The sequence below is a fragment of the Podarcis bocagei genome (genome assembly GCF_964188305.1).
Source record: "Podarcis bocagei genome assembly, chromosome: 9".
In the NCBI taxonomy this organism is placed as follows: Eukaryota; Metazoa; Chordata; class Lepidosauria; order Squamata; family Lacertidae; genus Podarcis; species Podarcis bocagei.
The window spans coordinates 75908285-75934268 of NC_138134.1; the positions used below are offsets into that span (position 1 = coordinate 75908285).

At 47.6% G+C, this 25984-nt stretch overlaps 1 protein-coding gene across 1 annotated transcript in view; it reads left to right on the forward strand.

Moving 5' to 3' along the window:
• Positions 1–25984, forward strand: part of ATRN (attractin) — a 167776-nt gene that overhangs the window by 54436 nt on the left and 87356 nt on the right. Inside the window, 7 exon segments of the mRNA XM_081206904.1 lie at positions 6951–7156; positions 8153–8321; positions 10427–10517; positions 13749–13992; positions 15037–15220; positions 18132–18286; positions 22644–22728. Coding sequence (XP_081063030.1) covers positions 6951–7156; positions 8153–8321; positions 10427–10517; positions 13749–13992; positions 15037–15220; positions 18132–18286; positions 22644–22728 — 1134 coding nt within the window.

Below are 25984 nucleotides of genomic sequence, written 5' to 3' on the forward strand. Positions count from 1 at the left end.
TGTGCCCTGCAGTGAACTGAATGACCCTTTTGTAGTTCCTTGTTTAAAAAATACCTGTAATGGGATGATTAGCTGCTTGTGCGTAAAATCGTGCTCCCTCAGAGTTTGTGCGACTCCACAAACCTCTGTGTGTGACAGAGCTCCACAAACATGTCTGCTCTTAGTCACTCGTAGAGTCTGACAGTGGCTGTCTGCGGAAGCGTTTCCAGCAAAGAAGCTCCTTAACGGAAACGCGTCTCCTGGACTCACGGCGTGACAGTTTCCGGCGAGGTGTGGGTCTCCCTATGGGAGACTCCGATACCTCCCCACTGTTCTCGCTGGAAGCGTCTCTGAGCCCTCCCTCCTGCTCGCATTCCCTCAGAGCTCCACTCCTCCCCCTGCTGGTTCCTGCCTCAGCTGTTGAGTCTCTTTCTTCCTCCCTGAGACCCTCCACCGCCTGATGCTCCGATGGCAGTTCCCTGACATCCACCTCCCCTCCAGGGCCCCCCTCACCCCCTCCCATTTCCTCTTCCCTGGGAGGTGAAGGGTTAAAACCCCGAAAAGAATTTTCTTCATCTTCAGACGTCTCGAACAATTCCCTCCATCGATCGCCGTCCTGGCTCGCTGAATCCTCCTCCTCTTCGGAATCTGTGAACCCCTCCAACTCCTCTTCCTCGTCGGTGGTGGCAAAGTATTTCCTTCGGAACCTCGCTACAGGCTGAGGTTTGCGTGGGAACCTCTGATGAAAAGTTTCTATTAAGAATTCGTCATTGACATCCTCTGCCCTAACCCAGGTGTTTTCCGACTCCGGTTCCCCTTCCCACATTACCAAATACTCAACTTGATCTCCCTTCCACCTGGAATCGAGGATCTCCGCTACATGGTAGCTGTGTTCCTTCTCCTCCATTGCTGGTCCCCTAGTGACCCTCCCTTCACTGTCCCCTTTATACGGTGACAGCAATGACCTGTGGAAAACTGGGTGCAGCTTCATGTGGTTCGGTAACCGGAGTCTGAAAGCCACTGGGTTGACCTGCTGCATGACTTCAAATGGTCCCAGCCTTTTGGGTCTTAACTTCTTACAACCCCCTTTGAATGGCAACCCTTGGGTTGACAGCCACACCTGGTCCCCCACCCTGATGCTTTCACCTTCCCTTCTGTTTTTGTCTGCCTGCCTCTTATATTCCTCCTTAGCCCTGTTTAAGTTGAGTTGGAGCTGGCGATGGATCGCTTCCATTTCTTCAACGAACTGTTCTGCAGCTGGAACGCTCCAGTTCTCCCCTTCCCCCCCTGGGAAGGCTCTGGGATGGCACCCGTGATTAGCCAAAAAGGGGCTCATCCCCGTGGACACGTTCTCTGCATTGTTGTAGGCAAATTCTGCCAACGCCAGCTTCTCCACCCAATCATTCTCTCTGTCATTCACATAACACCTCAAATATTGCTGGAGAACACCATTAGCTCTTTCCGCCTGCCCGTTGGTTTCTGGATGACGGGCCGTTGAGAAATTAACCTCAACATGCAGTAAGCTCATGAGCTTCCTCCAGAACCTGGAAGTAAATTGTTTCCCTCGGTCTGAAACCACCCTCAAGGGGGCGCCATGCAACCTAAACACATTTTCTACAAACAATTTGGCTGTTTCTTCTGCTGTGACCGCATGTGAGCAGGCTATAAAGTGGGCCATTTTAGTTAACAGGTCTACCACAACCATGATGGCTGTTTTCCCTCTAGACCTTGGCAGATCAGTCATAAAATCTATGGCCACTGCTTCCCACGGTCTTTCAGGTGTAGGTAGTGGTTCTAATAAACCTGCCGGTGCCCGCCTCTCCCCCTTGGCTCGTTGGCATTGTTCACATACTCCCGCACATCTTCCCTGACCTTGGGCCACCAAAATTCCCTGGTAACCAGCCACATGGTTTTGTGTTGCCCAAAATGCCCTGCTGTGGGGCTATCGTGCAGTTGCTTGAGTACCTTCTCCCTCAATTCCCCTTCGGGTATATATAACGCTCCCTTGTAGTACAATGCCCCGTTTCTCTCCTCAAAACCCCCGGGTTTGTCTCCCTCCCTCCTGAGACCCCTGAGTTTGTCCTGGGCGTATTCATCCTGCACCGTACCCTCTACCAACTCCCTTTGCCCCACCAATGCCCCCCACACACCCAGCGGTCCTCTGGAATGACATGGGTCTCTTCGGGTGCTCCCTCCCCCTCCAAATATTCAGGTTTGCGTGAGAGAGCGTCCGCCCTAACGTTCTCTTGGCCTGCCACGTAACAAATCTCAAAGTTAAATTTGGAGAACTCCTGGGCCCATCTCAACTGCCGTTGGTTGAGCACTCGCGCAGTTCTCCAATACTCTAGATTCTTATGGTCCGTGCACACTTGCACCTTATGTTGTGCACCAATTAGCAGGTGCCTCCATTTCCGGAAAGCCTCATGAATAGCAAGAAGTTCCCGGTCGTACACCGTGTAGTTCCTTTCGGATTTGTTCAGCTTTCGCGAAAAGAAGGCACACGGTCGCCACTCTGACTCCTCCTTCCCCGACTGCAGAAGAAGCACCGCCCCTATGGCTCTGTCAGATGCGTCTGTTTCGACCCTCAGCTTCTTTTGTAAGTCCACATGCAGAAGTTGTTCTTCCGAGGCGAAGGCCCTTTTCAGTTCCTCAAACGCTCGCTCCGCCTCCGCCGTCCATACAAACTTCTTTTTACTGCTGAGACAGTCCGTAATGGGCGCCGTCAGGTGGGCGAAGTTTCGGATGAACTTATGATAAAAGTTTCCAAACCCTAGGAACCTCTGCACATCCTTCTTGGTTTTGGGTGTTTTCCATTCCAGCACTGCCTGCACCTTACCGGGATCCATGGCCAATCCCTTGTCTGACAGGCGGTACCCCAGGAATTCCACCTCCTTGGTATGAAACTGACACTTCTCCAGTTTCACCCACAGCCTGTTGGCTTGCAGCCTGCTCAACACTTCTCTGACGTCTCTCACATGTTGCTCCTCATTCTCCGAATACACCAACACATCATCTAGGAAGGCAACGCAATTCTTGTAGAGCAAAGGACCCAGTACGTGGTTCATAAAAGATTGAAAGCACGCTGAGCCTGCTTGTAATCCAAAAGGCATAACGAGATATTCAAATGCCCCCAAAGGGGTAAACATGGTGGTTTTCCATTCATCCCCTTTCCTTATACGTATCAGGTTGTACGCCCCCCTTAGATCCAGCTTTGTAAAAATCTTTCCCTTCCTCACCCTGGTCAAAATATCATCAATCCTGGGCATAGGGAAAGTCACTGGTTCAGTCACTGCATTTAACCTCCTAAAATCACATACAAGTCTCGGCTTGTCCGTGTGCTTTTTATCCACAAAAAACACTGGGCTACCCCCCGCTGCTTTGGACTCTCTGATGAAGCCCCTCTTCAGGTTCTTGTCAATAAATTCTCGCAACTCCTGCATTTCTCTGTCTGACATGGCATACAACTTGCCCACAGGAAGCTGTGCTCCAGGGAGTAAATTGATCTGGCAATCAAAGGGCCTATGAGGGGGTAGTTGGTCAGCTTCCTTCTCGCTGAACACGTCGCTGAGATCTGCATACTGTGGTGGTACCTTCACCTTCTCCATTACTTCCGTCCCTGCTAGGGTGGCTTGGGCCCCTGCTGACCCCTTTTCCCCTTTGCAGTGTTCTAAGCAATGTGCTGAACCAAAGGAAACCACTCTTTGATGCCAGCCCACCAGCGGATCATGTAGCGCTAGCCAGCTCATTCCCAAAATAATGGGAGCGCCTCCCAAGGTGGCCACATTAAACGCTATCAGTTCTGTGTGCCTTGCCACCCTCATTATCATTGGGACGGTCTGCAAGCTGACTCCTCCTCCCAACAACTCCCTGCCATCGATCGTGGTCACCTGCAGGGGGTTGTTTAAAGGGATAGTCTGTATCTGGTGTTCAGCAGCAAACTCCTTGCTCATAAAATTGCAGGAGCTGCCTGAGTCCAACAGCGCCTTTATTTTTAGGGGGTGTCCATTTTGCAGCTCTAGCGACACATCAATAACTAGAGCAGGTTGAGGAGCTTCTGGCACGGGCACTTTCACTGCTCTTTGGCCTGGCTGCAGTGCCCCGACTGTGGCAACCAGGCGTTGGCTTTTACCTGCTCCGTTTCTCCCTGCTCTCCTCCCTCAACAGCTCCCACCATCCCTTGCCATTCCTTCCTCTGGGGGCAGACTCTGGCAAAGTGGCCTGGCTGTTGGCAGAGATAGCATTTCCGGGCGCCTTTTCCCTCCTTCTTAACCCCCTCACTGGGTTTTGAAAATGCGCGCGCGCGCGCTGTTCCGATTTCCATCGGCTCTGCCGGCGGGAAAGCTGGCTCAGGAATGTCTGGAATGCGGAACTCCTTCCAACGTTCCCCTCTCCCTTCCCGCCTCTCCAAGGCTCTTGCCTCCTGACGCGCTCCTATGGTCAGCGCAGATTTGGTCAGCTGATCCATAGACACCGCCCTGGGGCTCCGGGACAGCTCGTCTTTCACAGCCGAAGAAAGACCTTCTTCAAATAGCATCTGAATGGGTGTCGCCGATAAATCCCAACCCAGTCTGTGAATCAGCATGGTAAACTCAGTCCAGTACTCACGGACAGATCGGCTTCCCTGCTTGCAAGCCATTAGCTGTCTGCGCACCACCCCTTCCTCAATATCGCTGGAAAACATGATATCCATTGCTCTAAAGAACTTCATCGTGTCCTTTAGGACGTCATTGTGCGTTGCCATTAGGGGTCGAACCCAGTCCCGCGCCCCTTTCTCAAGATGCCCAATTACGAAAGCAACTCGCGATTCCTCATCAGGGAACTCATCGAACTGCACATTAAGTGCATATTGCATCTCTGTCCTAAAGGCATGGTAATCCTTGGGGTCCCCCCCAAACTTCTGCACCAATCCTGGTACCTTTCTGGGGAACTGAGTGGCTCTCCCCTTCTTGTCTGCATCCTGAGCCCTTCTCTCCTCAAGCCTCACCGTCTGCAGCGCAAGTTGGACTTCCAACGCTCGGTACCTTTCTTCCAAGCTTGGACCAGCTCCAACTCCTGCTCCTCCGGTTCCGGCCGGTTCGCTCATGATGCTTTCTCCTGCACAGGCAGCGTACAGAGACTGTCAGACTGCTGTAATGGGATGATTAGCTGCTTGTGCGTAAAATCGTGCTCCCTCAGAGTTTGTGCGACTCCACAAACCTCTGTGTGTGACAGAGCTCCACAAACATGTCTGCTCTTAGTCACTCGTAGAGTCTGACAGTGGCTGTCTGCGGAAGCGTTTCCAGCAAAGAAGCTCCTTAACGGAAACGCGTCTCCTGGACTCACGGCGTGACAGTTTCCGGCGAGGTGTGGGTCTCCCTATGGGAGACTCCGATACCTCCCCACTGTTCTCGCTGGAAGCGTCTCTGAGCCCTCCCTCCTGCTCGCATTCCCTCAGAGCTCCACTCCTCCCCCTGCTGGTTCCTGCCTCAGCTGTTGAGTCTCTTTCTTCCTCCCTGAGACCCTCCACCGCCTGATGCTCCGATGGCAGTTCCCTGACAATACCCCATGCATGCCTCAGCAGAGCTGCCCTGACTCAGCAGAGCTGAAGCAAGTGATTTGATGTACAAGTTGTTACTGATCCAGATCTCCTAGACTGGAGAACTTAAGCCAGCCTCCTAACAGATGAGGGCCACATGATCTCACCATCATTTACTTGTATGCCGCCTTTCCATAATTAAAACCATGTTCAAGGTGGCTCACAACATGAACAGATTTCCATAACGACAGAAGTAGTCATAAACAATAAATAAAACACATCAAAAATTGGCAAAAAAGACACTAATAAATTTAATGAGTAATAATCACTGGGGAACATTCCCCCCCCATTTTCTGTTGCATGAGATTTTTCAAGTGTTCTTATATGTCCTTTCAATGCTGATTTCAAATCTGAAATCGATTTTCATGTACATTGGTACCTCAGGTTACATACGCTTCAGGTTTACATGCGCTTCAGGTTACAGACTCCACTAACCCAGAAATAGTTCTTCAGGTAAAGAACTTTGCTTCAGGTTGAGAACAGAAATTGTGCTGCAGTGGTGCGGCGGCAGCAGGAGGCCCCATTAGCTAAAGTGGTTCTTCAAGTTAAGAACAGTTTCAGGTTAAGAATGGGCCTCCAGAACGACTTAAGTCCTTAACCCGAGGTACCACTGTACATTCTATAGTTATCTTTCAATTTCCAACTTTTGCTGATATGTCATATTTACACTGGGGATAAGTGAATACTGACACATTGATCTGCCCTAACCACATGGTCATTATTGTTTTGCAAGCTTAATTTTTCTTTATTTTTGTAGTTTTGTAACCTAAATACTTGTATTTTTCAGATCAGACCATGGCTTCTTCAAGTAGGCAAAAATGTGTAAACAAGCCTGATACCTTTTGTTATGTATGTGGCTGCGGGTGTCAATGCAACAAATTTTTTGTTCCCCAGTGTAATCCACAATCATACCGTTAACTCTTTTGAATATTTCACCTTCCCTCACCTGGGCACAGCCATGTTACCTATTTTGTAGCTCTGCAGCTGCTCCTTGTCTGGCTACTTTTTTCTAGGTTCTGCCTATCAAACCCTTACACTCAGATCATTAACTCCAAAGGCTGAAAACTTTCTGATTCTGTGCACTAAGTCTCCAGAAACATGTTTTGGAAGTCTGGAAGAGTTCTGTCCTTTCACCACCCTTCTCCGAGCATAATTTGGTTGATTAAAGGGCAAAATTGTATTGCATTCTTTTCTTTCTCTCCCCCCCCCCAAAAAAAAAATTACTATGACATACTGGGTTTCGATCCGGACGTTCCTCCCAAGGGAGCAGTAAAACTGCTAGCTTCCTGATCATATTTGGCATGAGTCTTGGTCGTTTGCTGTTGCCAGTCTCCCATTTCCCGATGCTATGACAACCAATCTTTGATATGACCTTTTCCTGATTCTCCGTCTGCAGCTTTGATGTGTGCCCTCATAACTGCTCTGGCAGAGGGGAGTGCAGGGTCACCAACAGCAGCAAAGTGGTTGAATGTGAGTGTTCAGAACATTGGAAAGGAGAAGCCTGTGACATTCCATTCTGCCCAGACGACTGTGGCTCCCCAGAGAGAGGGCTGTGCAACGTGAATGGTACCCAAGGATGTGTTTGCAACTCGGGCTGGCAAGGTAGGTGGCAAATGCCCTTTTGTGATACGAGTATTAGAGTTTGAAATGCTTAGCAAGGATTTGAATGGTGTTGGCATTTTTTGTTTCCAGTTTGATGTGAGATCCCGTTGCTCTGTCCCAGCTCCTGCTAACCTAGCAGTTCGAAAGCATGCCAGTGCACATAGATTAATAGGTACCACTGTGGCGGGAAGGTAAACAGCATTTCCGTGCGCTCTGGTTTCTGTCATGGTGTTCTGTTGCACCAGAAGCGGTTTAATCATGCTGGTCACATGACCCGGAAAACTGTCTGTGGACAAATGCCGGCTCCCTTGACCCAAAAGCAAGATGAGCACCACAACCCCATAGTTGCCTTTGACTGGACTTAACCATCCAGGCATCCTTTACCTTTTTATATTTACCTACATACTCAGATTCCTGCCAACCTAGCAGTTCGAAAGCACGTCAAAGTGCAAGTAGATAAATAGGGACCGCTCTGGCGGGAAGGTAAACGGCGTTTCCGTGTGCTGCTCTGGTTCACCAGAAGTGGCTTAGTCATTCTGGCAACATGACCTGGAAGCTGCCTGCGGACAAATGCCGGCTCCCTTGACCTATAGAGCGAGATGAGCGCACAACCCCAGAGTCGGTCATGACTGGACCTAATGGTCAGGGGTCCCTTTACCTTTTTTACATACTCAGATAGCTGCTAACACCTATCCCGTTAGCTATCTATTTAGATTCACCCATCCTGCATCCCCAAGTTCCTTGGCAACTCTTGTTCTGCTCCTAGGGTGGAAATTTATATTATTTCTTCCATTCTTCTGCTGCTCCTATACTTCCTCCCCCTAGTCCCATCTTATCCGTACCTCTCAAAGCTCCTTTTCTTTATTCAGGTCCCCTCTTCCTCCTCCTTCTTTTTAGAGCTTATTACCTGTAAATGTCTGTCAATATAAATGTAGCTCTTAAATGATGGAAAGTATGTAATACTGTTCTTGACACATTTGGTTTTGCTTCTCCTAGGTACAGACTGCTCAGTACCTGTCCCAGCAAACCAGTCGTTCTGGACTCAGGAGGAATTCTACATCCCCAAACTTCCTAGAGCATCTCATAAAGCCGTAGTCCAAGATGATGTCATGTGGGTAGTTGGTGGTTACATGTTCAACCACACGGATGCTCAAATGGTTTTGGCGTGAGTACAAACAAAACTTCAAAACGTTTTAATGGGAAATGGGGTTTCATTTTGCTCTTGTGTTGACCTGTGCTAAATTTAGAGGGAACCAAGATGTTGGGATGAGTAACAGCCAACCGTTTGACTGCAGTACAGTGCTGGCCTTGCTCTCTCTCTGCTCTTCTGAAGTATAGTAATAATAATAATAATAATAATAATAATAATAATAATAATAATAATAATAATAATAATAATAATAATAATATATTATTTATACCCTGCCCAGCCACTCTGGGCGGCTCCCAATCGAGTGTTAAAAACAATACAGCATTAAATATTAAAAACTTCCCTAAACAGAGCTGCCTTCAGATGTCTTTTAAAAATAGGATAGCTGCTTATGTCCTTGACATCTGATGGGAGGACGTTCCACAGGGCAGGCACCACTATCGAGAAAGCCCTCTGCCTGGTTCCCTGTAACCTCGCTTCTCACAGGGAGGGAACCGCCAGAAGGCCCTCGGCGCTGGACCTCAGTGTCCGGGCTGAACGATGGGGGTGGAGATGCTCCTTCAGGAATACAGGACTGAGGCCATTTAGGGCTTTAAAGGTCAGCACCAACACTTTGAATTGTGCTCAGAAATGTACTGGGACGTATAGCTAAGCTGTTTCTTGCCTTGTGCTCTCCCTTTCCTTAAAAGATGGTGATACCTGGTGATCTCTCTGCAGCCTTGCACGTGGGCTCTGTGGCTGTGCAGAGCAAGGTTTGAAACCTAGAGCTAGGTGGAAAGGTTTTTGTGAAAAGGGCCTATGCTCAGAAGGGCCTGGCTCCTTCCTTCCTTCTCCCCCAGCAAAGCTCCTTCTTGGTGGCAGAAGATGATGTGTCATTAGGAGCTTTCTTTATGGGCTCTCTCCGCAAAATGCAAAGCTAGGCTTTCTGCCCCTTGTCTACCTTCATTCTCTGTCATTTCCTGTGTTTTGTTTCATCTCTGTTTCCCCTGTGATTTATGTGATACCTGGTGCTGCTTCAGTCGCAGCTGAACACCCTGTGTGACAGTGAGTTTCTGTGGTGGTCATGATTGCTGCCTCTTTTTTTGCTTTAGTGAAGGTGGACAGGTCCTCTTGTTTTCAGGTGGATGTTGTAGACAGGTACTCTTGTTTTCAGGTTACCTTGTGTAAGGAGGTCACCTTGGCAGCAGATGCCACAGCCAGAGCTCCCAGAGCTTCATTGACCAAGCAGCTCGGCTTTGTCCTCTCACCATTGTTATTGATGGCTGAGACCTCCCCATGGACCCTTCCTAAGAAGTTAACAGGGGACTGCCTGGCACCTGTAACTGCTTAGGAAGGGACCATGGGGAAGACTCAGCCATCAGTAACGAGGACTAAGACAAAGCTGTGCTCGAATGATGCAGCCATGTGAGTGTTGCTAGTTGCATAGATGTCTTCTGTGGTCCCAATTCTTCTCCCTGATAGGATGCCAGTTCCATGGGGGAGACTTGCATGGCCAGCTTTGCATGTAATTGTTGAGACATTTTGGTGCAACCTTTGAAGCCTGGCACCTGCTTGCAGAAGAAGTATCTCCCAAGCTACGGGTAAAGGGTGCCATGGGAGCCTCTTAATCATGTATATGCCTTTCACTGTCTCTCTGTATTGGCTATACTTCATTAAACTAATACAGCTGAGGTCAACAAAGGCAACCCAAATAGGTGGCAATTCACAGAATTGTGTCTGGAGCTGGCTTACAGCCACCGAACTCCAGGGTAAAAAAGTTTCATGAAGAAGGTCCTTCAGGGAGAATATTTGGAGATGGTGCTGAACAAAAATGAATAAAAGCATTCCTCTTGTTTCTGCTGCTTCTTTCCTGTCTTGCTTGAATTCATTTTGAGGGTATGTTTTCTCTATCAAAGAACCATAACAAATACAGCCGCTTATATTGCCAGCAGAAGCACTGGAGTCAAATCGGTTTTTGTTTTATCCGTGTGCTAGTTTGATCATTAAACACCCCTTTTAGCATTTTTACTGTGTTTGCCCTATTCTTGTCCCATGTGCATTATGAGAAGTATAAATAGCAGCTTTGTGCTCGGGAGTGCAAAAGGGATACATCAGTGTATTTTACCTTTTTCATTATGCAGGTATAATCTTCTTTCCGGAGAATGGCTGCCCCTGAACAGCAGCGTGAATGCAGTTGTGATCAGATACGGGCATTCCCTGGACATACACGAAGTAGGTGACTTTGCTGGAGTTATTGAGGCTGCGATTTGTGTTCACATCGTATTGTAATGGCCATTGGCTGCAAACAATAAAATCGATTGGACTATTATTAGAACTATTGAGGCTGTGTTTCCAATCTGCTTTGAAATTCTGGGCCTGCTTTCAGCGAACTCTTCTCCCAGTAGAAACATGGAGGAGAAGCATTCAGTATTCCACGTCTGTTTTGGCAACCACCCAAGTTGTACATTCTCTTGATAGTGTTGGTGGGACATGACGCAGATCAGCGAAGGGCTCATCTTTGGGCTTAGTCTGTTCTCTGGGGATAACGTATGCTGAAGCAGCTCTTTGGTGACTCTTAAGAAACAGTGAAGGGACGCGGGTGGCACTGTAGGTTAAACCACAGAGCCTAGGGCTTGCTGATCAGAAGGTCGAAGTTCGAATCCCTGCGACCGGGTGAGCTCCCGTTGCTCGGTCCCTGCTCCTGCCAACCTAGCAGTTCGAAAGCACGCCAGTGCAAGTAGATAAATAGGTACCGCTCCGGTGGGAAGGTAAACAGCGTTTCCATGCGCTGCTCTGGTTTGCTAGAAGCGGCTTAGTCATGCTGGCCACATGACCCGGAAGCTGTACGCCGGCTCCCTCAGCCAATAAAGCGAGATGAGCGCCGCAACCCCAGAGTCGGTCACGACTGGACCTAATGGTCAGGGGTCCCTTTAAGAAACAGCGAGATGAGAGCAGACTAAAGAGCTTTGATATGGTGTCTTTCTTTATTGCATTTGCACCCCACCTTTCCTCCGACCAGATGATGCAGCTGCTCCTTCCTCTATTCAGGTTAGGCTGAGGAGGAGAGGCTTGAGCAATGTCACGAAAGTGACTTCCTGCCAAAAGATAAGATGTGATAATTCCCACTAGAGTGGATGGTTCTAATAGGGTATTTTAAAAATCCACATGGAGGAGAGGCCTATGAACGGGCATTAGTTCTGTTGTCTACATTCAGCACCCATGTTCAGAGGCGTTGCACCAGTGTGTAAACTTTCATGGGGAGCAACCATGAGAAGAGGCTGTGTCCTCTGAAGCAGGGCACAAAGGCAGCTGGATGGCGACCCACGTGAGATGCGAGATGCTGGACTAGAGGCGCCTTTGGTCTGATGCAGAACCCCTTGCTCTTAAGTTCTTATGGGTTTCGTAGTGAAGCAGTGATTTGAATCCAGGTATCTCCACCCCAAATCCAGTGCTCTATCAATGACGATTCATGGATTAATTCCAGTACGAAATGGGATAAATGCAGTATATTCAGCAAAAGAAGGAAAACGAGCCTCGAATTTATTTCTGCTTCAAGAAGTGCAATGGGAGCCAGTCATAGAATGGAAGAATTTCCTTAGGAGCCCAGTTTAAGACAGCTTGGCATGGAAGGCAATTCATGTGGCACACTATATAAAAATGGGGGTGTTCCATCAGTGGAAGGATGATGCTGCAGTTACTGAGCTTGGACTGGAAATTGAGAGAAGGACTTAAACAAACAGTGATTATTAATCTTCACACTGTCCTTTCTCCTTAAGGAAATCAGGGTGATGCACATTAAGCGTAAACAAAACTAAACGTGCCAAAAAATTGAGTGTTCATCATACGATACTTAAAAGGCAACTAGAAACAAAATACGGCCAACTAGACTAAGCACCTTTGAAACTCCTGCGCAAATAAGGTTTTACCTCATGCTGTAATGATTAGAATGCTTGCGCCAGCCGTGCGCTTGTAGGGAGGGCATTCTAAAGGGCTCTCTCTTCCTTGTTGATATACAACAAATCTCACCTGGCAGAGGTGCACAGAAGCTCATCTGAAGATCTTAGGATATGGGCAGCCCTTCAGGTATTGGAGGGTTTTAAAGACAAATTGCCTTGGAAGTGATTCGGCTGCCGTGTAAGTCCTTTAGAGTCAGTGTAATGTGAGTCCATCTGGCCGTGCCAATTAAAATTCTGGCAGCCACATCCAGTATGAATTGGAAGCGACTGCGTTGTCTTGGAGGGCAACCCCATGTAGAACGCACTGCAGTGATCCAGTTGGGAGGTTACCAGACAACGGGTCGCGGTGGCAAGACGATTGCTGTCCAGGAACAGCCACAGCTGGCAAAACAGCTGAAAGTAATGGGCAGCACTCTGTGCTGCTAAGGCCTTCTGTGACAATGCTGGAGCCAGGAGTTGCCCCCAGACGGCATACCAGGGCGTGTGCAATCTCATATAGAACAGATTGTGCAGCTAATTCTTGGACACAGGAGCTACTTATCTGCCGTGCCTGCGTTGTCATAACTGAGCCTCAGTTTCTTGGCCTGCATCCAGCCCATTTCTGAATCCAGGCACCAGTTCAGCACTCGCACAGCCTCACCTAACTCAGAGAACAGGAGAACTGAGCTGAGTGTCACCCGCATCCGAATGACACCTCCCTCCAGGCCTCCTGATCTTGCATAGTGGCCTTGTATGCTAAAGCTGTGGGGTTGAGGAACAGATTCCCTGGGTCTGTCATAAGCTTGCCATGTGATTTGCGGTGCCTCAATTGTTAGCCCATTGGGGCCAGGGAGGGATGTTATTCTCCCATATGATTTTCTTTCCTCTTGTCTGCTTTCCACACATCCCCTTCACCCCCCCCACCACCCTGGCATTTGAGACTTTGACAATTAGGGACAGAATATGGGAGGAACGGGATCATTTTTCATGCCATTAGGTGAAATTCTAATATGCAGAAGAATGTCTGAGATTATTTCGTTTCTTCACAGTTTGGAACATTTTCTGTTAAATGCTGATATTAACTGGTGAAAGGTGGGTTTGAGGCTAAAGCTGGGTGGATGCTGGGTCATTTATTAGATTGTTGGAAGCTTTTCTTTTTTTAAAAAAAATCATTTTTATTAAGTTTTCCATTTTAACAATCCAATCAAATCACATTAAATATTCCAAATTATACATATATGTATCAAATAATCCAAATATTCTGCCGAATTATAAATTTTTTATTGGGACTTCCCATGCTTCAAGTTCAGGGGGGCTCTGATCAGATTGTTGGTAGCTTTTCACGTGTGCTGGTGAATGGCGGAAATGATTGTATTAGAACATTCATTCTGTTATATGCAGGTGTGTGCAAATTCAAGTTCTTGCTTTTCAAGGAGAGCTGTTTGACGTGCTTATGAGTTTGTTTTCTTGTTGGGTCATTTTTTGTTTAGCAATGAATTCTAATGCGAAATCAACCTTTACCCCCCAGAATAAAATCTACATGTATGGAGGCAAGATAGATGAATCTGGAAACGTGACCAGTGAGCTCTGGGTGTTTCATATTGCAAACCAGTCGTGGGTTCACGTGATCCCAAAGACCAAGGAGCAATACGCTGTCGTTGGCCACTCAGCCCACATTGTCACGCGGGATGACGGCTCCGTTGTGATGCTGGTCATCTTTGGACACTGCCCTCTTTATGGATACATCAGCAACGTGCAGGAATACAACCTAGGTGGGTATTGCTTTGACAGTGACTCTTAACCTATCATTCGTAAAGAACCAAAGAGGAACATCTTACATAAGACTAATGGACAAATTTCCTTCTTCCACCTGTCCCCTTTTAATAATTCCAATTATACCGTCAGTTCCAACCCTGGGTTGTATCAAAGGACATCTGTGCATGAGCAGAAAAGCATTTTACTTGTGCCATGGGATGTTCCCTTCCTTTCCATTTCCCCTGTGGCTTCTGCTTACCCCCCAACATCTCCATGGGGAGCTCTCTAGAGCAGATTTTTTGGGGGCTGTGGTGGGGGTAGAACAAGGGGGTTGCAGTGGGAAGAAAGGGGAAGCTCCATTCAATGCTCCATGTTTGCCCTGTTTATTTTTTTATCTTATTGCGTTTGCTTGGTCATCATTCTGTGTGTGTATGTTGTCATCTCCTCCTGCAGAGAACTAGGTAACACTATTTTGTCTTTTTCAAATACCCACAAATTTTCACGGTTTCTACCTTACCTTGTGTTCATTTCCTCCATCACTTCCCTCTTCCTTCCTTTCAAGTTCTGTTCCCTTCTCCCCACCCGCCAGCCACCCCCTGGGCAATCTCAGCCTTGTTGATCTGATGTCGATTGTAAATCCTTCTGAGCTGGGTATTTGTAGCTTGTGATGGGGTAGTGGTCCCGCTCTCATTTTTAAATCAAATTCCTGACAATTCATATCCCCTGGCGTTGGGTTAGGTAGCAATTTTAAATTATGTACGCAGCCTATATCTTTGTAATGTATAAATTAAAGTTCAGTTTCAGCTTGCCAGCATGTAAGCCAGCTTGAATTGCTTTTCTTATTTGTTTCTGGGAAACATCCATGGCCAGACCCTGAAGGATTCCACAGCCAGTGAACGTCTGCTGAAAGTAGCTGTGAACCGGAGGGGCTTTCTTATTTGATAATAGGGAGGATTTCTGTAAAGAGGATGATCCCTGCTGTTAGTAGTGATTGAGCTGGAACATATGACACCTGCCGATTAAGCAGGGCACATTCATATCTGTCTTTCATTCTCTCTCAGCCACAAATACATGGAATATTCTGCAAACAACGGGAGCCTTAGTTCAAGGAGGCTATGGCCACAGCAGTGTGTATGATCCAAACACCAAGTCCATCTACGCTCACGGAGGTTACAAGGCGTTCAGTGCCAACAAATACAGACTAACAGACGATTTATACCAGTATGAAATCAATAAGGGCAGGTGGTAGGTATATTTCAAATCTATTTTCACTTTGAAATTTGCAGCCTTCTGCGGCCACCTAATGAGTCCCAACACTCTAGTTGATGCTGGATTCTACTGTAAGTCGATCTTAAAAACTTGAAATGTTGGGGAAATGTTTCTGTAGTACAGGGTCCGCCAACAGGTTGCCCTCCAAAGCTACAATTCCCATCATTTCCGTCCACCAGCAATTGCATCTGGTGCTGATGGGAATGGTAGTTGCAAATAACCTGGAGGACACCGTGTTGCCTACCCCTGCAGAAATAATAATAATAAGAGTTTGGATTTGATATCCCGCTTTATCACTACCCAAAGGAGTCTCAAAGCGGCTCACATTCTCTTTTCCCTTCCTCCCCCACAACACTCTGTGAGGTGAGTGGGGCTGAGAGACCTCAGAGACGTGTGACTAGCCCAAGGTCACCCAGCAGCTGCATGTGGAGGAGCGGGGAAGCGAACCCGGTTCCCCAGATTACGAGTCTACCGCTCTTAACCACTACACCACACTGGCTCCCAGCAAAAAAACTGAATCCATTTTGACCATTTAGCAGTCTTTTTGGATGTTTGAAAGAGCCCTTGCTCTACCCCCTGTGAGACCATGTGGAGAGGGCCATAGCTCAGTGGTAGAGCCTTGCATGCAGACGCTCCCCGGTTCAATCCCTGGTAGAGCTGATAGAGATTCCCTGTCTGTAAGCCTGTAAACCAGGGGTCGGCATTTTTTTTTAGCTGCGGACCGATCCACTGTCCCTCAGACCTTGTGGTGGGCCGGAGAAACGGCACCGGGGGTAGGAGCTGGAAGAAAAGGCAAGGGGGGGGGCAAATAGTCCTCCTCCCCACCCTCAGCCCCAGCCACTGCTCTTACCTTCCCAGTGGCTGCCACCACCACCGCCGCTGCCGCCACTGCTTCTCGTGGGTAGGCAGAGCGAGCTTGTCCACTCTCCTCTCTGGCCCACAGGAGTACCAGGGCGGGGGCAGCAATGGCAGAGGGAAGATGAGCGGCGCGAAAGGGCTGGCTCCGGAGAGGGGCTGCTTAAAATGGCGCTCATCCGGCTCAGCCCAGCCTCCTTCCTCCTCTAGGCAGGGCGGGGAGAAGGCAAGAGGAGGGAGGGAGGAGGCGCCGCTGTGGTGTGTGTGAGGGAGAGGGGGGGAAATGGAATGGCACAGGGGGAAAAATGGCACAGCCCGAATGAACAGAACCCCCGTGCCGATCCACAGAAAGTCCGCGGGCCGGATCCTGAAGGCAATTGGGCCTGATCCAGCCCACAGGCCTTAGTTTGCCGACCCCTGTTGTAAACAGTCAGTGTAAACCGTCCTGAGCTAAACGGACGCACGCTTTGACTCTGTACATGGCAGCTTCCTACGTGGAAGCAGTGATGAATATGTCAACCATATCCTGAATAAATGTCACGTACTTGGAGGACCACCGCACACAGTGGCTAGGAAGGGCTTTGGAGATTGATTGAGTTAATTAAGATATTTGGCTGAAGGCAAAGGGAGGACTATGGGAAATGCATATTTTATAGTCTTTGTTTTAACTAGCAGACCACGTTTAAGTGAGTCGATAGGTTCTCTTTAAATTATGCAAGGGTTGTGCAGTTAAATTGGCAACACCAAGGGACATAGGCATATTTTTATTTAGACAGATCCCCGCTCCCTGCTCATTTGTAGGAAAAGGTAAAATTTTCCTACAAATCAGGGTCCAACTAGCCACAGACCCTTGAAAAGCAGATTCCTTAAGGGGATGGGGGCGAGAGGAGGCTGAATTCTGCCCCTGCTTGTCTGCCCACTTTCCCCAAAACATATTCCCCCAGCTGACCTATTCCTGGTGGGAACTGCTCTTAGTTTCAGAGCCCTAGCCGGAGGAAAAAAACATTGGGATGCCGTTTCAGTGGGGAAATCATGAGGGGGGAAACTGTTTAGCAGCCCCCACCTTACCCACACAGGGACTTGGTGAGGTTCTGATTATGACAAGTGGATCTGCCATCATGATGTCTAATTTGCTCTGACACCAGTCTCTGTGCAAATTATACACTTAGAAGTAGATTTTGCCAGAAAGTCAACAGCACAGGGCAAGTTTGTCACTCTGCCATTCCGTGCCTTCCCCCCACCCAAGGGTCTCTATAACTTATTAATGCCAAGAATCTTGGACCAACACATTCTCTTTCCTATTCAAGAGAAGAGCTCTGAAGGAAGCACGTAGTTGATGAGCTCGCAGACGCTTTCTCCTTTCTCTCCCTATGGCAAAAAAGAGCCTCTTTTATTAGCAAGGGCCTGGGCAAGCAGTGGGTCAGTGGGGGGGGGCTGTATGCTGGCTGCGTGTGATGCCGATTTTACTTATTTTATTGCTTGTATTTTTATTCCTGATTTTGGTTTTTCTACATTGTGTTGCATTTACGCATTTGTTATCAGTATTTGAAAATGTGGTTTGTTCCCCATGTACCTTTTGGGTTTGCTGTTTGAATTTTTGTCGCAAGCAGGGGCTGCCAACCTTTATGGATCGGTGGGGACATTTTGAATTGTGGGAGAGTGCTGGGAAGCGCCAGCAATAAAATAGCTACTATTTTGAAGGGGGGAGGGCATGGCATAACACAGAAAGACTGCCATGTGGTGTGTGGTACAACCAAAATTAGAAATGAAAGCTCAGAGTCTTGGGCGTCTGCCCAGAGGCACCAGAAAAAAACCTTTATAGGTGCTATGGCACTCAGAGGGTTTGCAATCTCTGTGTTTGGCCTTGATGCCTTGGACCCTGGATCTTTTCTGCGCTGCCTCTGAAATAATTGTACTCCATTCCCGTGGCTTGTTTTCAGCCATAGCTGCCTCCGCTCTTCTTTTAGAAGACACTTGGAGCTTTTAGGGTGTGGCAGCCTTTGAAATCCCATTTCTTGTTATATGTCCACAGGACAATTCTCAGAGACAGCAAGTTCTCCCGATACCTGCATTCTGCTGTGATCATTAGTGGGACCATGCTGGTGTTTGGAGGAAACACCCACAATGACACTTCCATGAGCCATGGCGCCAAGTGCTTTTCTTCAGATTTCATGGCCTATGATCTAGGTAAGTCTCATTTAGCAGTTCAAGTAAGCAGACAAAAACCCCTGTTATTCGTGAAAGCTGATCTGTCAACATTCAAGATAGCATGCTTTTTTAAAAAAACCCCAATTGAAACCATTAGATCCTTTTGGATTACACGATTGCAGTTAACGCTGAAGGGTCATTGCCTGCCCCCTCTGGCTCACTCGCTGTAGGGGGGACAGTGGTGCTCAGCCTCTGAGCTTTGACTCACAAAGCTTGAGTTAGGTATTTATACTAACTTAGGTATTTATACTGCAAACAGGTTCCCCAGGAAAGCCTCCAGCAGAGTTCCCTGTGGCGCAGCTGTGCCAAAGTTCTGCATGTGGCTCTGTCCCCGGAATATCTCGGGGCAAAATGGAGGCAGGGCTGCCTGAAAATGGTAGCAGACGGTTCTGGTTTTCATGATCTCAAGTTCCCCATGCAGATGGCAGCCAGCGCTGCTGTGATCAGCCGTGTGTGCAACGTCGAGTTGCCACCGGGCTCCTGCCATGGGGAAATTTCTCTTTGCTCCAAACTTTGCTTTTGCAGCAGCTTGTAGCTGGGGGTGAGGTGGGGGGAGAAATAGAATATGCACAGTTAAGATGAACTGTGCCCAGGTTTTTGCTGCTTTGGAATGTGAGCAGCCCTCAGTCTGTTGCAAGGGGAGTGCGCATTATTTATCTGTCCTGCTGATAACGTGTGCATTTCAAATGTTGTTCCATAATCCCAGGAATAGGATGCATGGCTAGAGACAACACAGTTGTGGGTGATGCTGGATTGTCCAGCACACAAGGGGTCGAAGTGGTGATGTGGAGGAGCAGGCCAAGCTCTTGTTTCAAAGGCCATGCACATCTGTGGCTGCTTGAATGTGCCTTGCTGGGAGACGCTCCCATGTGGCAGGACCCAATTTGATTAAGCAGTCGAACTTGGAAAAGCCAGGAGAGGGCAGCATTTAACAAAACTATAACATGGATGCTGTTTTTCTTTAGGCAAGATGGGGATCAGTTTACACACTGAAGAATAAAATCTAGATCATCTCTTAATACCCTATTTAAGTTTTTATGGAAGCCTCACCATAATTCCTGGATTTCTGGAATGATTCGTTTTTGCCCACATGTTGTAGCGCAGCAATATATTTTTCTTTTCTGTGCAATAACTTAACGTCCATCTTCTTGCTTTACGCCCCCCCCCCCGCATCTTCCATAGCTCTCTGAAGCTATCAAAAGCCCTTCATGATAATGCAGTTGCTGTGTCTCCCTCTTTTCCTGGCATGCACTGAAATCCTGGCAACCATTTCCCTGTGTACGGGCTTAGGTTTTACGAGAACACAAACCTCTTTCACAGTGCATGTGTGCGTGCGCACACAAACTGATACATTCTTGTGGATCTGAGGTGGAATTCAAAAGTTGGCTTAGTTCAAAGTCAGCAGGGCAATACTTCTTGGTAATCTCAAAACCATTAGCTTTTTCTCTACTTGGTTCCCAGTGAAAGAGGGAGAAGGCAGCAGTCGAAGCACTTCAAGTGCTCCTCCTAATCTACAAAAATATGTTCCTTGGCTTCGCAGCTCTCAGCCTCCTGGATCAAAAATACCATTGAACTTTCTGGCTCGCTTTCCCTTAGATCTGCCTTGAAAAACTGGAACGGCACATGTGCCCATTAAACAGATCAGCGAAAAAATCAAATGCTCTCGCTCCGAACTTTTTTTTGGAAAGAGAGAGAGAATAAATCAGTGAAACCTCTGCTGGCAATTAAAGCATCCCGCAGGGCGAGGGGCCATTAGTCCAAACTGTATTAGGGTTCCATCCCTGAATGCCAAAGCCTCATCCTGAACTATTCAAAGTTGCCAGAGCTCTAATGATTTCAGCTAATGTAGCATGCGTTGTCCCATTTGCTGGCGCCTTCTTTTCACGCACTGCAATACATTCTGGTGCAGTACTGACTACAGGGAAGTTTTAAGTCTGGATAACCAGTAATGTGGGGGTGTAAAGGGGAAGAAATAGGATCGGTTGCTGCCCCGATGGGAGGGGTAGGCGTAGGCTGAGGAGGCTTGGAAGTAGCAGGGCAGGACAGCCAGGAAGTGGACAACAGATAATCTGTTAGGGCGAGGCACCTGGTTGTGGTTCATTTGTATTATGAGAAGCAACTGGCTGGGTTGGAAAATGTGGGTTGCATACAATGCTCCTCCTCATGTGTAGCTCTAGTGGTGCAACAGGAATTCCATTTCCTCTCTTCCTGCTGTGTGCCTCCTGAACCTGCTAGATGGGACAGGAGAGGAAGGGGAAGAGGAAGAGGAAGAGGAAGAAGGAGCTCTGTTGCTCCCACAGAAGCCAGTTGTGACGTTGGAGTTGAAGCATTAACAAAGGCCATATGTTGTTTTAGCCAAGGCATCAATGCCTGTCTCTTGAGATCCAGCTTTCCTCCCTCTTCCCCCTCATTGGCCAGCCATCTGCCTTTGGTACGCATGGTAATATAGATAGTGAAGCCTCTGGTGGTAGAACTTTTAAAAATTCTCCTTATTGCAAACTTTTGTGCTTCCACCTCTCCTGGAAGTAGTGCGTGTGAAACAGTTTGTGTGTGTGTAAGTAAAGAGGGGCAATCGCCAGAACCACTTAAAAGCCTTCTTGAGGAGTTGTGGGTGGGTGAGTATCTCTCCTGGTCACACCCTGACTCATTACCTTAGAGCTGACCTGGGTAGATACATTTTAAGATTAGACCACACACCCTGGTCCTCTCATGGCAGCTGCCTCAGACCTTGGTGGGGTTTTTTGTGTTTTTTTAAGATTCAGTACAGTGGTACCTCAGGGATGCGGGTGGCGCTGTGGGTTAAACCACAGAGCCTAGGACTTGCCAATCAGAAGGTCGGCAGTTCGAATCCCCGCGATGGGGTGAGCTCCCATTGCTCAGTCCCAGCTCCTGCCTACCTAGCAGTTCAAAAGCACTTCAAAGTGCAAGTAGATAAATAGGTACCGCTCTGGCGGGAAGGTAAACAGCGGTTCTGTGCGCTGTTCTGGTCAGCCAGAAGTGGCTTAGTCATGCTGGCCACATGACCCGGAAGCTTTCTGCGGACAAATGCCAGCTTCCTCGCCTATAGAGCGAGATGAGCGTTGCAACCCCAGAGTCGGCCATGACTGGACCTAATGGTCAGAGGTCCCTTTAACTTTACCTTTACAGTAGTACCTCAGATTAAGAACTTAATTCGTTCTGGAGGTCTGTTCTTAACCTGAAACTGTTCTTAACCTGAAGTACCACTTTAGCTAATGGGGCCTCCCACTGCCGCCACGCCACTGCAGCACAATTTCTGTTCTCATCCTGAAGCAAAGTTCTTAACCCGAGGTACCAGTTAGTGGAGTCTGAAACATGCAGCGTTTGTAACCTGCAGCGTCTGTAACCCGAGGTACCACTCTATTTTGAACAGTTTGAACCTCCCCCTCCTTCCACATTTTCCTGCATTATTCCTCATTATTACAGACAATTTCTTGATTTCTGCAAAAGATTTAAACGGCTGGACGTTTGTGCCTGGTGCAATGTTGCTTTTGACCCCAAAGATTTTGAACCACTGGAAGGGAAAGACATGATATTCTAGACAGGAAGCCCTTTGAGGCATTAGCCTAAAGATAGCATGTTTGCTAAACCTTATGGGCTGATGCCCTTTTCTTTCTTTTTTTTTGGTTCAAGTACTTTACTTTTTGTAGTTTCGTCCAAGGTAAGTGTGTATTTGTGTGGGAATAATCTAAGCAGATGTGAAAGGGGGGTATTAGGACAGCTTGGAGAGAGGAAGGAAGAGGTGGTTTGATTTGCTCTGCTCCCCTCCTTGCCTTAAAGCCATGGCAAGCAGAAAGTATTCTAAATGGATTTGAGCCCACTCACCCAATAACCAGTGAAAGAACAGGGACCCCTCTTAGCTACTTGTGACATTCATTTGTGTGTGTGGTGGGGGAGTAATTTATCTAGTTGCAAAAGATAATCAGACCCCCCTGGGGATTTAATAATACCGTCCAGCCCTAAAACACCTTTTGCACAGGTTAGACTTTCTTCTTCCAGCCATACAAAGCAGGTACTTGGTTGCAGACAACACAAGGTTGGTTCTGCCATACCAGTTAATGAGGCAAGTGGTGAAAATAATGGCAGCTACATATACCCTCATCTTGTTTGGGGTCTCCTTAAGAAATTGCACTGGGGATTGGGCTGGATGTGTCTCCTGAAACGCTTTAGCACTTATCTGCTCTTTGGAATAGCTAATGAACGTCCCGTGTTGTCATTTGAATTGCTTTTGGAATAATGCAAAAAAAGCCGTTCCACCTAAAATGCCAGCTAATGTACCAGAAGGAACTGCTCTGAAATGAGGCTTGCTTAATTCCAGCTTGCGATTGTTGGTCCGTGCTGCCTCAACCTGACCTCCCTCACGACGTCAACAGATTTGGACACTCTGCTGTGCTGAGCAACAAGTAAGAGGGCAAAATGGCTTGGGTCCTTGTGGGTGTGGGGAGAAGGGGAGCCAGGGTTTCGTCCTGCACTCCTGTTCCCGACCACGCCAGGTCATGGCTGAAGGCGCTCCTGCTTGCACAACCAGGACCTCTGAACTCACATCAGCTGCTTGTGATGGCTGCACAGTGCTGCCACTCGTGCCCAAACCGTTAGCCCTATTCTGTTGTTCCTCCGATGAAGGGGCATCACAAGCACAGAGGGGCTGTGGGGCTCTGACTTTTGCCCTTCCCCTGTTGCTCAGGATAAACGTCTGCTGTGGGGAGCCTGGAAGAGCGCAGCAGGCTCCTTGATTCAAGTGTTTGTCCTCAACAGGTGGGAGGGCAGAGGGAGCCATGTGGCAGCAAGGATGGAGCCTTTGTACTTGCGTGCTCCCTCCTTTACCTTTTTATTTTTTTATAAATGTTATTAGTATTTTCCACGCAACAACACAAAAATATCGAAAAATAACAATACACAAAACACAAAAACCAACATTCAAAAAAACAAAAACAAAACAAATCCATATCTTACAAGTTAATAATATAAACACAATAAAGAAAAACAAACATTGACTTCCACCAATCCCACAGCACCTCCTTTATCTCTCCTTGTGTCTTCCTGTTTTCCTGATCACCTCTATCCTAGCATCTAGATATAAATCCCTCTTTCTCATCCTTTCACTTCACAAGGTTATTCCAGACTCAGCCAGATTTCTGTCCTCGAACCTTGGCTTTTAAAGTATTCATTTAGACACTCCCATTCCTTTTTCACTTCACTTTTTGGTTTTTGTCTTATTATATCTGTCAATTTGGCTAATTCTGAAAGCTTGCATAACACAACTCTCCCCTAGTGGGCAACTGATTCCCTTTCCAATACTTAGCCACCAGGATTCTTGCTGCAGACGTCGCGTATAAGAAAAATTTAGTTTTGTCTTTTAGACAAATGACCATTCCCCCCCCCCCTTCCCCAAAACAAATTTGGATACCTTGGATACATGGGGCGATCCTGCCTTGCTCTGTTGCCCATGTCAATTCAGGTGCCCATACCTGTTATCACAAAGAGGGGACCGCCATTTGTCTGAAGGCTAATTAAAGCAAGTGACTTTTCCTATTGCAACAGCATCCATGGTGCTTGTGGATTGTCAAATTTAGTGATAGGGCCAATATTTTAGCTGCCGGCTCTTGCTCCCAGTTTCCCAGCAGATTAGCACACTGTATGCAAATGACAACATGGATGCTTTCCCAACTTTACACTCAGTTGTGTTAATGTGTATAGAGTACACATTACCTTTTGTGGTGGGCTTGAAACTTCCCCCACCCCTTTTGTTCTTTATTGCCGGTTTTATGCTAGCTGCCGTACTATTACCTTCCCGTGGTAATGAGCTCCATGGGTTAATTGTGGAGAAGTACTTTTACTAGTTTTGAAACATGACTGTTTAGCTCATTGAGTTTTGCCTCCATCCTTGCTTTGAACAACAGTTTCCAACTCAGCTTTTCCACCCCATTCGCTGGCTAATGTACCTCCTATCATAACAACATGGTTTTATCGCCTTTCTGAGAGCCTCCGCCTTAAATCTTCTCCTGGGCGAAAACCCGTTTCCCTGCTCCTCTGTGTTACTGCTGGCCCTTTTGTGAACTCTGTTTTGTATCTACTGCACCGCACTTGACTTCAGCCATCCGTCACTTAATCTGTACTGCCACAGTTTTCTCTTTTGTCTTAAAACACCCAGAGAAACAATTTTCACACTTCTTAGGTTCACTTAAAAAGTCTGTTTTTGTGAAACTCTGGCCTCCTTTGTGTTCAGGTGATTCTCAGCAGAGTTATTAAGAGCTCTGTGCACTTTGCACATCACAATATTTCTGCGTTGGCGAGTGGGGGAAACAGACCTGCAGTCAGAGTATATTATGCAAGTTTTGCATCCACATAGGCCAGAGATTCAGGGCAGGGACAGGGGGACCTGTGGCCCTCCAGATGACGTTGGTCTCCCAACTTCCATCAGCCCCAGCCAGCAGGGCCATTTGCAAGAATGATGGAAATTGTAGTCCATCAGCACCTGAAAGGCCACACATTGCTCAGTGTGGCTTTAGAGTTTTTGACCCAGGCTGGAGGACTGGAAGCACATGGAAGCTGGCTTGTGGGTGGCCTGCATAGATCAGGGTCAGGAAACAATTGTGGAGATGGGGAAGAGATGAACCAAGAGATACTTGAGATAATTTAGAGCAGGGATCAGGAAGCTTTTTCAGCAGGGGGCCAGTCCACTGTCCCTCAGACCTTGTGGGGGGCCGGACTATATTTTGAAAGAATGAAAGAAAGAAAAAGAAAAAAAGAACAAATTCCTATGCCCCACAAATAGCCCAGAGATGCATTTTAAATAAAAGGACACATTCTACTCATGTAAAAACACGCTGAATCCCTGACCGTCTGCGGGCCAGATTTAGAAGGCGATGGGGCTGGATCCAGCCCCCGGGCCTTAGTTTGCCTACCCATGATTCAGAGTACTGAAGCCATGAGCATCATGACTTCGCCTTTCTGCTTCCAAGATGTCCACTAGCCCCAGCTGCAACTTTCCCAAACCTCTCAGTAGCCAAGAAGACTGGATGTAGGTTTTTAAAAACACCTAAGATTCTTGCATGCCCATTGAAGAACTGCATACCAGACCATGTACTTATGCCAGGGAACCTTTGGACTTCCAGATGTTGCTCTCATCAACCCCAGTGAGCATTGCCAGTGCAACATCTGGAGGGCTTGAGGTTCCCTACACCTGACTTGCACAATCAGTTGCACGGACACACAGCATGTAGAACTAAGTAGTTCCTATTAGTCCTTCTGCCTCTCTCTTTACTCTTTTAGTGTTGCAATGCAACAACAACAACTTTATTATTTATGGCCCATCCATTTGGCTGGGTTTCCCCAGCTACTCTGGGTGGCTTCTAGCGCTTATATTAGATTCTTGTGCCATAAAGAGCTGCTTGGCTACCCTCTGATAGTGGTGAACTCTGTAGAAGTGTTACTTTTATGGAAGCCGACTTGCAACCCACCAAGCTAAGTGCAGCCCAACTGCACCTGTGGGCTTGCTACCTGCTTGACAAGGCCAGTGTTGCCTGCAGTACCAGTGAACGGCCCTACAAAGGGTTCCTGAACAACCAGGCAACTTCTCATGGAATGGGAGCGCTTTAATTGGAAACGAGCCTAGTGTTTGAGACGAATCTTCAAACACGGCTTCTGTGCGTGGATCAG